The 16,093-nt window shown below is 39.0% G+C and overlaps 1 protein-coding gene across 3 annotated transcripts in view; it reads right to left on the bottom strand.

Moving 5' to 3' along the window:
- Nucleotides 1–16,093, bottom strand: part of kif6 (kinesin family member 6) — a 73,990-nt gene that overhangs the window by 24,801 nt on the left and 33,096 nt on the right. For all 3 annotated transcript variants that reach the window (XM_026151360.1, XM_026151361.1, XM_026151359.1), the window contains exons 11-13: nt 14,762–14,867; nt 10,009–10,168; nt 3,234–3,422 (exon numbers count right to left, since the gene is read on the bottom strand). In XM_026151360.1, the coding sequence (XP_026007145.1) occupies nt 3,234–3,422; nt 10,009–10,168; nt 14,762–14,867 (455 nt within the window). The remainder of the gene's footprint in view (nt 1–3,233; nt 3,423–10,008; nt 10,169–14,761; nt 14,868–16,093) is intronic.

The raw sequence follows: 16,093 nt of genomic DNA, 5'->3' as shown, positions 1-16,093 counted from the left end.
AATCAAATCCCGCAGTGCCAGACGTGTTCCGCTGCTGAAGCCAGTGCATGTCCAGGCCCGTCTGAAGTTTGCCAGAGAGCACATGGATGATACAGCAGAGGATTGGGAGAATGTCATGTGGTCAGATGAAACCAAAGTAGAACTTTTTGGTATAAACTCAACTCGTCGTGTTTGGAGGAAGAAGAATACTGAGTTGCATCCCAAGAACACCATACCTACTGTGAAGCATGGGGGTGGAAACATCATGCTATGGGGCTGTTTTTCTGCCAAGGGGACAGGACGACTGATCCGTGTTAAGGACAGAATGAATGGGGCCATGTATCGTGAGATTTTGAGCCAAAACCTCCTTCCATCAGTGAGAACTTTGAAGATGAAACGAGGCTGGGTCTTCCAACATGACAATGATCCAAAACACACCGCCCGGGCAACAAAGGAGTGGCTCCGTAAGAAGCATTTGAAAGTCCTGGAGTGGCCTAGCCAGTCTCCAGACCTCAACCCCATAGAAAATCTGTGGCGGGAGTTGAAAGTCCGTGTTGCTCGGCGACAGCCCCAAAACATCACTGCTCTCGAGAAGATCTGCATGGAGGAATGGGCCAAAATACCAGCTACTGTGTGTCCAAACCTGGTAAAGACCTATAGTAAACGTTTGACCTCTGTTATTGCCAACAAAGGTTATGTTACAAAGTATTGAGTTGTATTTTTGTTATTGACCAAATACTTATTTTCCACCCTGATTTACGAATAAATTCTTTACAAATCCTACCATGTGGATTCATGGATTTTTTTTTCACATTCTGTCTCTCACAGTTGAAGTGTACCTCTGGTGCAAATTACTGACCTCTGTCATCATTTTAGGTGGGGGAACTTGCACAATCGGTGGCTGACTAAATACTTTTTTGCCCCACTGTAAAGCTGACAATGAGGTGACAGAACATAGTTAGCACCATCAATGGGAGACCATGATTCTCATCCAAAAACAGGAATGGACAGCTGCCTCTGCACTAGAGGAGAGTTGTTGCCAAAGAACTTGAGTATCGTGAGATAATTACTGATACATACACGTTGATCTTATCAGGATATCTCCTAGTTGTCTAACTTTGGATGGTCAGTTGGGAGGAGACCCAGACTAAAGAGATTATACAAGATGTGATCAAAAAATTCTTGGATAGATCTATTTAAAAAAAAATCTAGATTTCAAGATCATCTCTTTGTTCAATTCTGGACAGTATGGCTGCTCACTCTGCAAATGTTCACTCATACTTGTGCCTGTGCAGTGTGTGCTGGATCTCTTCTGGATCTACACAGAAGTATAGAAAGTTGTAGGGAGGCAAATTTGGCAAGTGGTTCAGGGGTGCCTGTGAAGATTGTGTTAGTGTAGTTAAAAAAAGCCTTTCTCAATGTGTTTTGTACAAGCATTTGATGGCAAGCACCACTCTTCGATGTCGGTTGACAACCTCACCCTGAAAGACAGTTTTATAGTGCACAACACGCATGCTTCTTTTCTCGCTGCTCAGCTGAGTCACTGGTTTCAGAATTGGAAACGGCTTGTTTGTAGCAAGAGCTCCTATCACCGTCATCCGTGGGTGTTGTTTGTTAATGTGCGTACCATGCTTGACTTTGAGAACCGTGGGCGCAGAATACAAATATTCAAATCGGGACTTCCTGGATGAGATCTGGGCAAGCAAGAGACAGCGATCTTGAAAAGGAGATTAAACATATTTTAATCAGGTAATCATGAAGCTCATCTGGCTTGGCAGCTTCTCGTGATACTGAGGATGAACTGGATGTAGAAAACTGCGAGCAGGACTTCTGGAATAACCCTTTTTGGCCTGCTTCACAAAGGCACAGACATTCTGTCTCTAAATTAAGTGGATGCTTTCTCAAAAGTTGTCAGTCTAGGTTTAGTGTCCTGGTCACATCTGCATAGCGTCTCTTGTATTTACATTGCAGAAGTCTTGGCTCACGGCCTCGGCTTCACGTTCCAGTCAGTATTACAGGTTTTAAACCCATTAGCTTTTCACCAGCAACAAATTACAGGTTTAAAATACCATACTGTCCTTTTAATACATATAATCCTACTCATGGCATTGTGTAGAAATAAAGAAAAGGGTTCTGGTATGTCAGACCCTTACCATGCAGTAAAATCCACAAATCAGGAATTTGTTATGGCCCAGAGACACACAAAAGGCACAGTGAAAATCTAAGACCACAAAAAACAGCCTACATTCCAACCGAGAGAGATCACCTGTCTGTAGGCTTAGCACCTAATTTTTCAAAGCTTAAAAAGAGCGAGTGTGACGCTTAATGGAGTCAACATCTGTGAAAATTTGATTTAATTCATACAGTGCTTTATTAGTCCATGTGGGACAGGACCTGTTCTGATTATTTTGGTAAGCGTGAACAGCATTAGTACTAGGTCAGCTCTATTTCTGAGGAATATTACCCAGCCAGTTTTCATTTCTTACTTTTAGTCTTGAGCACTGATAGCTCACATATATCAAATACCACACCAAATGCAAAAATGACATTGGTTTCACTCTCAACATGTGGACAAGTGGACACTTGTCTTTAGAAACACTGAAATGCTTTGGAAATGCATAATACTTTAACACACACACATGATTAAACTCTTTTCATGTATTAAATGCTTTTTAAAGATATTGTAACATAATGTAAAACAATGAAACTGTCTCTAACAGGCCTCTAACAGCCTGGACTAAAAACATTCCATTCTACAAACAGTTACATTACTAGTTAGTTGATGGATGTTTTTCCTTTTAATTTGGGTTTTTTTAAATAGTAGAAATAAAAAAAAGACATTTTCTATTGAAAGTAGAAAAATCTAGAGAACATTAGACAAGAAAGGAATTACATCAGAGAATGTTTGCCTATGTTATTTTTTCCTTGAAAGTACAGACAGCTTTTATTGAGATAAGTCCCTCTTAAATACCACTAGTTGTACTACCTGTTCTTTTTTTTTTTTTTTTGATAATTTGGCTCAATGAACTCCTTTTGAGTTGGTTGAACCAAGTTATATGGCCTCATTTTAAGGCCAGAAATTGCTATGTTTAGGAAAAAACATCTGAAAGAAGCTGGACCTGATTCACACTTTGACTCTATATCACAACATATCAGCAGTCTTTCAAACACGATTTTGCATATGTAACAAGTAACATGCCAAATCTTTCAATATTGCCTTTTAAGAAAAGGGGAACACCTTGAGGTTGACGTACCTCTTTTCATGTACTGTATAGCTCGTCCTCTGTGGTCTGCTGAGATGGTCTCCATACTTCCTTCTTGTGACAGCTCCACCGTGGACACACTCGATGTACTCTGACTCTGGCTGTTGGTGATGTTTGCAAGCTGAGCAGCAGCATCCTGGGCTCTTTTTTTCTCCTTCTTCAACATCTTAACTAGGATGCCTGTCGCAAGGAATTAAAGAATGCACTTGTCTTTGTTTTGGAGGTAAGATACTGCAAGAAAATCTCCCTCAATTCAATTGGACAGATCACAAATCAAAGAACTTATGTCAAGCATATATGAGGACAGTTAGGTAGCTGCTCTAGAGTTAATTTTTGACAAAATTGTTATAAAAGTATTCCCAAATGTTTCAATATTTGATAAAGGCTGTGCTATTTGATAAAGGCTGTGCTTCTGTAGAGATTTCCTAAATGACATCCGACCTTAGAGAAACGGGAAGGTGCAATGTCTGGCATGAGTCAGTGGAGAGGAGCCAAAAGCCTGCAGAGATGACACTGCCAAGAATTTCTTGGGAGTCTTTTCCCACTGATGTGGTTGTCTGCTCAAGAGTATAACTGAGAATAACTGAGTGACTGTACTGACTCTTCTTAGATCTTGTCCCAGGGCTGGTTCGAGCTGACTACTCTTAGGTCCAAAAGTATTTGGACAAGGCCTCTGGCCTATAATTTAGGAATTATAGCAGTTTTTATAATGCGTCCCTTTTAATGGGCTCAAAACTAACTGGACACATTAGTTTCATGGCCTGCTTTATTTTTGGCAATGCAAAGGTTAACAAAAAGAAAAGCTTATGTTAAACTAGGAATTAACTCTGAGGGGGAAACAGCACAACACAGAGCTAAGAAACACACTACCATGTGAGGTGAGGACATGACAAGGGACAAGGGAAGGCTGAGACAATAAATACACAGCAAGTAATTAGGAAGACTGAAAACACCAGGGAAGACAGCTGCAGCATATCAGGGGAAGTAAAATTCAATATGAAGCACACAAGATATAAGACTATCAGATTAAAACAGTAATTAGACGCACGCACACACACACGCACATACAGACTGAGACCCACACTAAGACGTGAATCTGACAAAAGATAAAAACAGAGATAAGATGGGAACACAATGAGAATACACAAGGGGAAACGGGAATGGAAAGACCTGAGAAGAGGAAGGCCAGTTTAGAGTTTAGCAGAAAACAAAGAAAAGAGTCTGCACAGTTTTACAAAAAAGGACAAATGAAACCAAGATTTACTTGTATAATGGGAAGAAAACAAGTATGGAGAAAGACAGAAAGAGCTCGCGATCTTAGGCATACTACATTATCAATCAAACATGGTGGAAGCAACATTACAGTATGGGCATGTATGACTGCCAGTGGAAATGGGCCACTGTTTATTGACGATGTGACTGCTGATTCAAGCAGCAACATGGACTCTTAAGCGCACAGGCCTATAGCCTTTGCTCAGATTCAACCAAATGCTGCCAAAACTGATTAGACAACGCTTTACAGTGCAAATAAATAATGACCCAAAGCATACTGCAAAAGCAACCAAAGAGTTTTCAATGCAAAGAAATTAGATATTATACACTGGCCAAGTCAGTCATCTGATTTCAACCATAAAGAGCATTTTTTTTTAAAAGTTATTTACTTTAATACTCAAAGACTCACAAGAAGGAAACAATCAAAGGTTGCTACAGTGAAGGCCTGGCAGAACATTTCAAGGGGGAAAACAGCATTAGTTGATGTGCATGGGTTCTAGACTTCCTGCAGTCACTGACTACAAAAGAAAAGTGTAGAAAGTTATCCTTATAGTTAAAATTGTTTTAAAGGGATTTTATTTTATATTAGTAATATTTTCATTTCAACGTGTAACCATATTTTGATTTATTTATCCTGTGAATGGCCCTTCCCCTAATTTATTAGTCAGCATGAAATAAGAGTTGCCTACCCCTAATTTTGAGTCACACAACTAACAATGAGATCTGCAGACATCTCACTATAGTCAGACTATAACCGCGGGGGGATTTTTAAAGACAAAATCGGCATAACTTAACTTTTATTCCCTTCAGCCATGACAAAAGGGGATGTCAGTGGAAACAATAATATGAAGAAGTAGTCTCTAATTACAATTTCCATTGAAATAAAACATACAGTGTTCTCAAAACTGCCAAAATCTAAACCTAACACACTTCCAAATGACCTACTGTAGCCAACATTTACAGAAAAAGAGCCTGTTTCTGTGGGTCCTGTGTCATTGATTCAAACAAGTCATTACTTCAAACCGCTGTTCATCAGGTTTTTCCATTATTGGCATCTGATATCTTCATTTATGCACAAAACTACCACAGAAGTCTAGTGGAGATAAAAACTTCTATAGGAGCAAGAACGTGAGATCTGTGGGCTGTTTCGCATGCCATGTGGTGAAAATGCTGCGGTTAGATTCAGCTCATGATGTTCTTCTCCTCCTCGGCTTTTTAGTCATTCTCTAATATAATTTCCAACAAGCCAGACATTACAGGAAATACACAAAATGCCTTTAAAATTGCCACACATGGCAGATGTTTGATTTCATTCTCAATGGTGCCACAAACTACTCCAGTTTCAATGTACCACACAATGTATGCAATAAAAATTATAAGGAACAATTTGTTTCCCTACTCTTTACGTTTACGAATACAATGACAGTATTCAAGGAAAGGAAATTAGTGCAAGCAAGTGGAACTCGTATCTTTTGGCCAGCTTTGCCCCCAAACGGGTCAAATATTTCTGTTTCTTGCCAAAATGAAGTGTTAGTTTCTTTAAAGCTCGGTCATGACCATTCTGTAAAATATTTGGAGCCATGATATTTTCCTGACCAAGCAACCGAGTCCTCTCTGGGCTCAAAACCAACCAAGCTTTAATGGCCCTAGCCCAAAGATATTTTTCACATTTTCACCTAAGTAAAAGGAGACCCAAACAGCTCCAATTACAACATCTTGGATGAATTGAACAGCGTAAAACTAATCCAAGTACAATAAATGATCAAAAGCTGATGTTCTCCACCGAATGTGTAATAAGTGACACCCTATGGTACTGCTTTAACAAAGACAGGGCATCAGCACAGGCCTGTCAATTTTAAGTTGTTATCACAGATACAAAGTGAGAGACTATAGTTACTATCAGGAATGAAATTAATGCACAATACTAACATGAGAGGGTTTTTTTTGGTTGTTTCCACGTAGTAATACATGATGCTTTGAGGGCTTAGTATTTACACCAGTGAAGCCATGTTGCTTCTGGGTAGATAAGTCATGAGATCTCAACACGATACACCACCCAGGTCTAACTAATCTATGTTCAGTGGTAGCTGAGTATAGCTTTACACAAGTTTTGAACACCTTTGATATATATCATCACCCACCACAGTATTTGAGTCACAAATGAGACTGTCAGTGATGTTGTCGCTCATACAGCTCACAATTCATCACAGTTCACAGGTTATTTTTTACACTGCAGCCATGAAGTGCACAAAATTACAGGTGTGTCTAAGTATTTTTGAGCTGGATGCTGCAATTTGGGAGGTCAAGGACACAAAATTTCTTATTACCAAAGAAAAGGTGAGAGTTAATTGGCTAAAGCCACCCAATTGTCACTTTGATTATTGTAGAACATGTATTGGATAGGTCATGTGGCTTAAATCCAGACTTTCTGATGTCAGTTTAGATGACCGACCACCGAGAAGCTGCTGTAGAGATGGAAAAACTGGCACAATGCATGACAGAGAAGTGTGTCAGCATGCATTGATATAAACTACAATATATACACTTTGAGTTTAACTAGCATAAACTTTGCTTAAAAAAAAGTGTATAAATAAATTAATTAATAACACTTTCCTGTTAGGAAAACTCGGGATATTCAAGCCCCACAGAAATCAGGTCAATATTTTCTCTATAGGATCATTAGCATGAAGTTTGAATTCTATTGTTTTATATCTCATAAATTCAGATTTCTCTGAAATTTGCCGATCCTTTTTAGTCATCGTTTTTAAGGTGCAATGTGACCACATGAGCTGTCCTCAGAAAACCTTGTCATTTTGACATCGGCTTGTTTTATTTGTCACCCTAACCACTGTGCTTTCTTCGTTTGTTTAAAATCTGCTATGTTTGTTGCTTCTCTGTCATCATGTTACTGGTGGATATCTATTCACTCTTGCAGAGTCAACTAAGCAAAACCAGGTGCCCTAACTCTTGCAGATAGGATGCCCCCCCTTTGTTTTACTGGGAACTTTCCCATAATAAACCCTGTGAGGACTCCTCAGTGTCGCTGTAGAGCCAAGGGCGTAGGACATTCATACAGACATGGGCAGCACAGTAATTAGCTAGCGGATACAGGTTTGAAATCTAGATAGTTATTAGTGATCTGTTTGGAAATAATGTCACTCTTACAGACTATAATGTTACAAAGTGCAGACAGACCACCCTGACTGAAGGATTGACAGTTTAGGCTACTGCAACCTTATATACAAACTTCACAATGAAAGAAGGCAACATGGTCAGGAGAGCATGTACATTAGTGACTGTAATATGCGCCTTTAGACACGTACAGGGGCACTTTTGGCAATTACACGTGCATCATGTGAAAACCAGTATGTGACAATTTGAGGGGGAAAAAATCAAAGAAGAAAGGAATTTACATTCCAAAAAACAGGTCCAAGAAATACTACGGTAAAATATCTGTATGATAATATTCGATTTGTTTAGGAGACCTGCGAATTTTCTGGCTAAATAATCAAGCAGACGTCTCAATTTTCCAGCTAATGTGCAGTGATCTAACGGCAAGCCACAGCAAAAGGGGCTGAGGGTGGAATAATCCCATAAAGCCATTAGAAATATCGTATTCACACACCAATACCATTATTATGATTAATAGTAATTATGATTAACAGCAGTCATTAGAATCTGTGTTTTTGTGGTGTGCTAGTGATGAATGTTAACCTACTTATATTTCACAGAAGTGCAGTAACCCAACCGTGCAATAACACAGACACATTTCCTATAAAGACCTTTTTCCTAATGAAGGCTTTACTATCAGCAGTAAGTGTGATTAAATGCTGAGGTGGGATGCAGAAAGACTAATTTAAATTTAAATCCACTCTGCTCAATTTATTTTCCACCCATTATCACCCAATTTAAAAAAGCCATTTCCTTAAACACTGTAACTCTTGTTTCAGCTAAGCGTGAACAGTGGAAGCTGTATATTAGAGGAATGAGATGCTGTACATCTGGATCTGAATCTCTGTGGTTTGAAATTGCACCAAATGTGCACGCAGTCCTATCAGGTCAATACAGCTCACCAGTCAAGGTGATTTTTGCCTCATTTCCCTACTGATGCATTAAATAAATATCATTACATGTAGCATCTTGACATATAACTGTCACTTCCAAAACAGATGAGTCTGGGCATGTGTGGGTGTGCTAACATGAGTTATCTCCTGAATGAGTTAGTAAAACTGTAAGGTAAAGAAGTAAGAAGCCAGCAAATGTTATGACTTAATATTGTTTTAGATGTTCAGCATCTTCTACCAGTTAGAAGGTTGACAGTTTGCTCCCTGGCTCCTCAAGTTTGCATGCCAAAGTATCCTTGGGCAAAATACTGAACCCACAGTTAATGCCAATGCATCCATCGGAGTGAGTGTGTGTCTGACTGTTAGACAAAGTATAGCAAAAAAGAGCTTGTATGAATCTGTGTTTGATTGGATGAATGAGGCTTATGGTGTTCGAGTATAAAAGTGCTATATAGGTACCAGTGCATTTACTGTATTTAATGAAGCCATGCAAACTTTTACCTTTCTAAGTTACAGGTCTTCAAAGTAATTAAAAATGGGTCAAAGTTTCAGTTTTTAAGTTGTTTTAATGGTACTTTTTCCAGCATTTTTGATTCTCATAATAGATGAAAGAGTTCAATTAAAAACTGAAACCAAATCAATTTTAGACATGCTCCAAGTCTCACAGCCTAAAGCCAAAATCTTGATTTTATTCAGCTTGATTTCTCCTATAACAACTTGGAACTTCAGTATCATGGGATACATCATAGCTTCAACATCAAAACTGCACCAATTTAATGTCCAAGACGCAGAGTAGCAGAAACAAGCAATGGTACCCTGGATGATTGTTCTCTTTCCTGATAATTCACAGGAGAGATCTTTGAAAAGTACATTTTGGGTAAAAACAGTCATTTCACCATATGGGATAGGTAGTTAGTCAAAATAAGTTAAAACACATAAGAGGTTTGATGTTTCATACCAAGGTCCCTAATTATTTTTCCTTTGTTTGTAAAACAATTTTTTAGTACAATCAGATTTTTATTGCTTCTTATTGACGCTCAGTCCAGGAACCTGGCAACTATTCTAATGACTAAGCTTGTGGATGCAAAAGCCAATTTTGCCAAGTTTTCTTGTGCAGCCAGAATATCAAAATAACGGAGAACAGAAATGTAGGCCAAGACGTTGTGTTCTGTGTGCCTCGCTGATTGTTAAAAAAAAAAAAAGTCAGACGGTAGCTGATGGTTTTGAAATTGCACTTCAGAACATTCAATCCCTTATTGCCTCTCCACACAGGCTTTGATCTATGTGCAACCAATGCCCAAACATGATGGATCAATAAAACACAGACTAGAAACAGAAAGAAAAAAGTCTTCCGGTATGAAATGTCAGATATTTCTTTATAGAGATTAACTGGAGCTGAAGTAAGCTAGCTGCAGCAAGCCAAAGGATACTAATCTCGTTATCACGTTGCCCGAGCATCTCTTTTAATTTGGCCACCTCTCCTGCACTTTGGTGGCTGTGTTGAATTTCTTCTTCCCTCCCTGTTGCTGCTGGTGTTGCTTTGTCATCACTGGATCTGTTTTTTCCTCCCTTTTTGTCCCAAATAATTACCTGTACACACACACGCGCGCGCACACACACACACACACACACACACACACACACACACACACACACACACACACACACACACACACACACACACACACACACACACACACACAAAGACAGTTACAATAAAGATTTTGTGATTTATTTATTTTTTACCACAGGTGCTCAGACAGGGTCTTTAAATCTGAAACATATTAGGGGAAATGTAATTTTTGCAAATGCAGAAGGCACAAAAGAGGAGTGAAGCTTGACCCTGAACATTTTGCGCTAGGATGATGCTCCCCAGGCTTGTAAAATAACTTTTCAGTTTCATGTCATCACTGTGGCACAGAAACACAAAAGATAAACTGTTGAACAAAAGCCTGAAATGGTGACAATCAGCGCTGGGAACAAATGAAATGAAATGAAATTCAAACCGGACGAACTCTTACAGGTTCACTGGAGTGCGACTCGGGTGATGCTCAGAGGAATGTAAACTGAACGGGAGATAGAGTTTGCGGATCATAACAAACTGAAGGAGAGATAAACAGACATTCAAGTGGGGTCTGGAACAGCTTCTGGTGGCTGCTCAAACTTCAACCAAACCAAAGCCCAGGGACGACGTGAGTACTGCAGCATTTTCCCATTGCTCAGCAGCAGCAGCAGCAGCAGCACGTCATTGCCTAAGACTTTCTCCATAAATGAGAACTTTTCTACAAACATTTTATGCACAACATGCAAGGGCAAACTGAGTAGATAGCCAAAGCAAAAAGAACTGTAAAAACACAAATTTTCTAACAACAACTCATCCAAGTGTTTAGTTCAGTCTGAGCACCAGCTGCCAGATATTAAATACAACAATACTTCTCTGCACAAGTCCAAACCATCTCCGCCTTGCCTCTCTAACTTTGTCTCCAAGTAACTCAACCTGTGCTGTCCCTTTGATATACTTATTTCAACAAACGTCTCAGGAACCCCTCCCTTTAAAGATACTTTCTGGGATTGAAGGATCAATCTAAAATCTTCACCACCTGGCAGCACCAACCACCTTCACTATTGTGTATGTTTTTGGTATTTCTTTTTAGCTACCGGCATTTCAGCAAAAGGCTTTTTTTGCCTGTTTTCACTGAAAATCAATGTTTCTAACGGTTGAATAAATGTTGTATTAACACAGTGTAGCATCTTGTAATACAAATTGGTATTGCACTTAAGTACAACCCAACCCTATTTAAACTTCAGTTGATATCGCTTCAACACCATATATAAATGTTTTGGACATAAGGTCATGACAGGTGTTCCTTCAAAAGTTTTAAATCATTTTTAAACACATGAATTTATACTTTTTAGAACATTTAAGTCACCTTTTTTAAAAGGTTTGAAAAGCAATCGGAGTTCACAGCCAGAGATATGTGACTCTATAGGGTACAACATAACCAGTGCCAGGCTGATAGCCACCTTACTGACACAGCAGGAAGTCAACACTGATTGTAGATGAATGCCGACTATCAAGTATATTTAGCACATGTATGATTAAAAAGGCTTAAAGGAAGCAGCCCAGTGAGCATCTACAGGGAAAACCACCAGCAGTTAAAAGTACATTGTCATAGTTGGAGCTGCAGGTTCTCCTCTATGAAATACCACAAGCATCAAACAGGTGGCGGTGCTACAGCAACGGCGAAAGAGATTATTTTTTCTAGAGTTGACAGCAACAGTGTCATTACTATAATCACAATCAAAACCTCCACAGGTAAAGAGCCCTTTATCAGATCACTTCAACTAACATGGCACTCTTCAAGCTTCATGTTCAACAAGCTTGAACATGAATAGATGCAATCTTTTCAGCTACTCCCACTATTTTAAAATAATGACAGACAATCTGAATTAAGAACAAGTTAAAACCAGAAGCTTTCTCTATGGAAACTACTTGTTTATTTGACACAATCTCTGACCAACAAGAGTGTTTTAAACAGTTTTGTTTAAAGTTATAATTATTATCCTTATCCTCATAAATTTCTATTGCAAATCTACTGCTAATATAAATTGAATACATTTTGCAGTATTATTATTGATTAACTTCCATAGAAAACAATGAAGATGACCTTTTTTACAGGACAGTAAATATACAAAAGTAGCCAGGATGTAATCTGCTCTTAATGTTATGTTGGTCACTGCTGTACGGTGGCCCTGAGAGGCCAAACGGACTGCAACTTAAGAAAACACCAGCAATAAGAAAAACGCTGTAAAAGAACACAAAACATAACAGAAATAGGAAAAACAAAAACAAAAATGGAACAAACAAAAACGGAAATAGGAAAAAACAGATTTTTCAAAAGCACAAGGGAAGTATTTCTGGAGAGAAAAACAGCGTTTTTCTTATTGCTGGTGCTTTCTTAAGTTGCAGTCCGTTTGGCCTCTCAGGGCCACCGTACTGCTGTGATATTTCCACTCTGTGACACAATACGTAGCCAAGAATTTAAAAAAACAAAACAAAACAAAAAAATAACGGTGTAAAACTGAGCATTTAGAGCAGTTACTATGTGAAACTTTGACCATGTTGGAAAAGAGCATCTACTATTGGAACAGGATTATCAAGGGAAATAAAGAAAAAGCCGAAGAGATCAACTTTAATATTTCATGTAAATATGTTTGATCTCAGTTAACTGTTTCCTTAACTGCTTATCTAATTCACTGTTGAAAGTAATCAAGACCTCCTGAAAAGTCTCCCAGGTTGTCACAGGGCCATCACTTTCATGTAGCTAGAAAATTTCATTAAACTGTGAAAAATACACAACACATCTTCAAATGGCAGTGCCGCTGCCTTCTAGTGACTCGGGTTAGGTGAGTGGGAAAGAAAATGGCATGGATGAGTTTTCAGATGGGTTGATTGCTACGATCAGGTGGAAATTCTTGGAAAGTTTTAACTTAAAGACGTGCATTAAGGGCGGCGTGTCAACATTACACCTAGGATCTAATTAAATGGCAAATAACTGCAAAACTCTGTCTTCAGACTTTAGCCAGGCTATGGGAAAATCAGCCTTCAGCCATCAAAATCAACAACTCTGAGTAAAATCTGACATCACTAAGAAGTAAAACATTTTCAGAGTGAGATTTAGCAGCCACACACAATACCAAAAAGATATTTCCCGTGACTGCGTACAATACAATACATACAATACATTCCTAGTTAATGATTTTAATGTTGGCTATTTCAGTGAAATTACAGTGATAAAATTCTGATTAGTAACCTTCCACAGAGCCTTTAATTGCTTGAAAGCAGGAAATTCATTTAAATAAGTTTCAACCATAACTCAGGGGGTGACAGCTGGGCAAGCAGTTCAGAAGATGTGGGTCACCTGGTCAAAGCTGAGGTGATGAATGGTGGGAAATAAAAATTTTGGTGGTTTCATTAATTCAGTAACTGAAATGTGTGATCAAATTAGTAAAATAATTGCATATTTTAACAAACATGACAAAAAATAAATGATTAAATTTATGATGAATTCACTGAAAATCTGTTGCTCAAATCAAAAGAACCTAATTTTAAAAAAGACATTAACACCAGATTATAGGGCTGGTCGATATAACGATATATATTGGATGACGATATAAAAACGTCTATTGTTTCATTTCACGCTATCATTTGTTTCGCGGTGTCGCAAAATAAACTGTTTACGGCAATATTTTTTCATCGTTTTGATGGTCACTGTAGTGGCTATATTCATTTCTTAAAGTTCTCTCTTTCTTTTATATTTAATATAACCACACTACAGACAGACAAGCGCCTGTTTTTATGTGTTGTCGTTAGCAACAACAACGGTAAAACCATTGCATGTCCCCTTGTTCATATTCCACATAAACCTTTCACAATAAAGCTCAAGATCCTGTTGAGACTTTTCAAAATAAACTGAATCGCGTGACAGAGTATGCAGAGTATTTATGGATGAGAAGCAAAATAAACCTTAGACTCAGACGTTAGAACAAGCTTTTCCCTGCAGCACGCTGTGTAATAAATACTCACAAAGAAAACGGCGGCCGTTACAACTTGTCTAAAAATGTATAGTTTCATGCATCGGTTAAAACACTCGACTCCAGCTACACGACGCACAGGTGGAAACACACAAATCGAGCTGCCCGAGATTCACAGAATTTACAGAAAATGTAAAATTTTTGTGATTTATATCGTTATCGGGACAATAGATGTCTTAAATCGAGATATGAGATTTCGGTCATATCGCACAGCCCTACCCAATTAATGAAAATTGAAAAAAACTGTGTCTAACTGTCCCGTTCACCAGCTGAGGCGACTTAGCAGGACTGTGCAGATTCTCAGTCCTCCAAGTAATGGTAGTCTCACAGTGATTTTACCGAATAATACGGGTAATGACCGATGCCTTGTTTCACACCTTGGGTCATGTGACAAGGCACATGATCAATAATGGGTCAACAACACTCTTAAGGGACAATCCCCACTAGAGTTTAAAACTCTCCACCATTTGGTTTTAAAACTGAAGAAGCCTCTTGGATGAGAGGTGAGTGTCTTCACAAAACTTAAGTCCAGTCACTTTCTTTCCAAGCTCCTTAGACTGTACACATAGGTTACTGTGAATACATTACCTTTAGCAGGGAGAAGCAGTGCTGGATCTTTCTCATGTCTGGTCCCAGTGACAGTGTCACATCTGGATCGGGATCATCCAGATAAGCCTTAACGAGCTCCTCCAATCTAAACACGTGCACATAAACACACAGAGACCATCTAAGCAGTGCCACACTCCCTCTTATATTCTTCCTCACTCAGCACTTAAACAGTTAAGATATACATTTGAGTAGTTTAAAATGTGGGTCTGGTCAAAGAAAACTATTTACTTAAACTTGTGTTTCAGCTCCACTGGGCCGGACTGTTGATAAACTATCATTAAACGATAGTCCAAACATTAGTTCTTCAAGATCTGGAAGCGGCCACAGGAAAAGAGCAGGAGGCAAGTGCCCAAACCCATCCAATGTAGACACGACAGTGTGTGGTTTTTATTTTTTGTTCAACACAAGAACATGCAAGGTTTACATGATGAAGGACTTAAAACAAACGCAGCGGTCCTGTTTCAGGGTTCTGCAAGACATCAGTGGTTTCATGAACCTTAAGAATGCCCTTGGATGCAATGTTCAATACTTTGCAAGAGGAAAGAAATACACACTGGAATCGGAAACTTTCCAAGAAGTGGCTCAACTGTGTGTGATGTGAGCCGTTATCAAGCAAGTGTAGCAAACTAACACTGCTTGTTAAAACATTTACTTTGACTTTAGCTTGTATAGAAGTGGACTGACACAGAAGTGTCTTTTGGAAACACAAAAGCCCAGCAGTCCCGAGGATGTGTGTGCGTTTGGAACTGTGACAGTAAATAACCCAGGATATGTGCAATCGATCAGCGCAGGAAATGAGTGGGGACATCAAATAGAGAGGAAACGACAACAAAAAAACTCCAGCAAATGTGGTCATAATAGATACTATTAAAGATTCCCAGTGTGAGTTTGGCACAAACAGAGGCAAATCAAGGATAATCACCTGGGTAGAGAGGAAATAATAAAACGGGTGAACTGTGGGGGCGAAGGCATGGGAAATGCATCAGCATTTGAGGAGCAATCTGCCAAATCCTCCATGAAACCTCTGGTCTGAACCCTGGCCCTGCCCGACTGCCTGGGTCAGTCTGCCACTTGAGTACAGCAGCAGAAATAAAGCAGCGCTGGGAAACGCCATGAGATCTGGTTAAGCCGCACTGAGCAAGACTTCAATTCAGCACCAATGTGAAGCCAGCACCATAAGTTATATACGCACATTAGGCAGTCCCCAAATACTTATAAATCACCAGACATTTTTCCTTAAGAATCTGTGGGTTTGAGCTTTGCAAATACAAATTACAGTTCATAAAGTATACTCTGCACTTTTCTGTGTGT

Source organism: Astatotilapia calliptera, chromosome 19 (assembly GCF_900246225.1).
Source record: "Astatotilapia calliptera chromosome 19, fAstCal1.2, whole genome shotgun sequence".
Classification (NCBI taxonomy): Eukaryota; Metazoa; Chordata; class Actinopteri; order Cichliformes; family Cichlidae; genus Astatotilapia; species Astatotilapia calliptera.
Note: the sequence above shows the minus strand (reverse complement) of the source record. Positions and strands in the feature narration are given on the sequence as shown.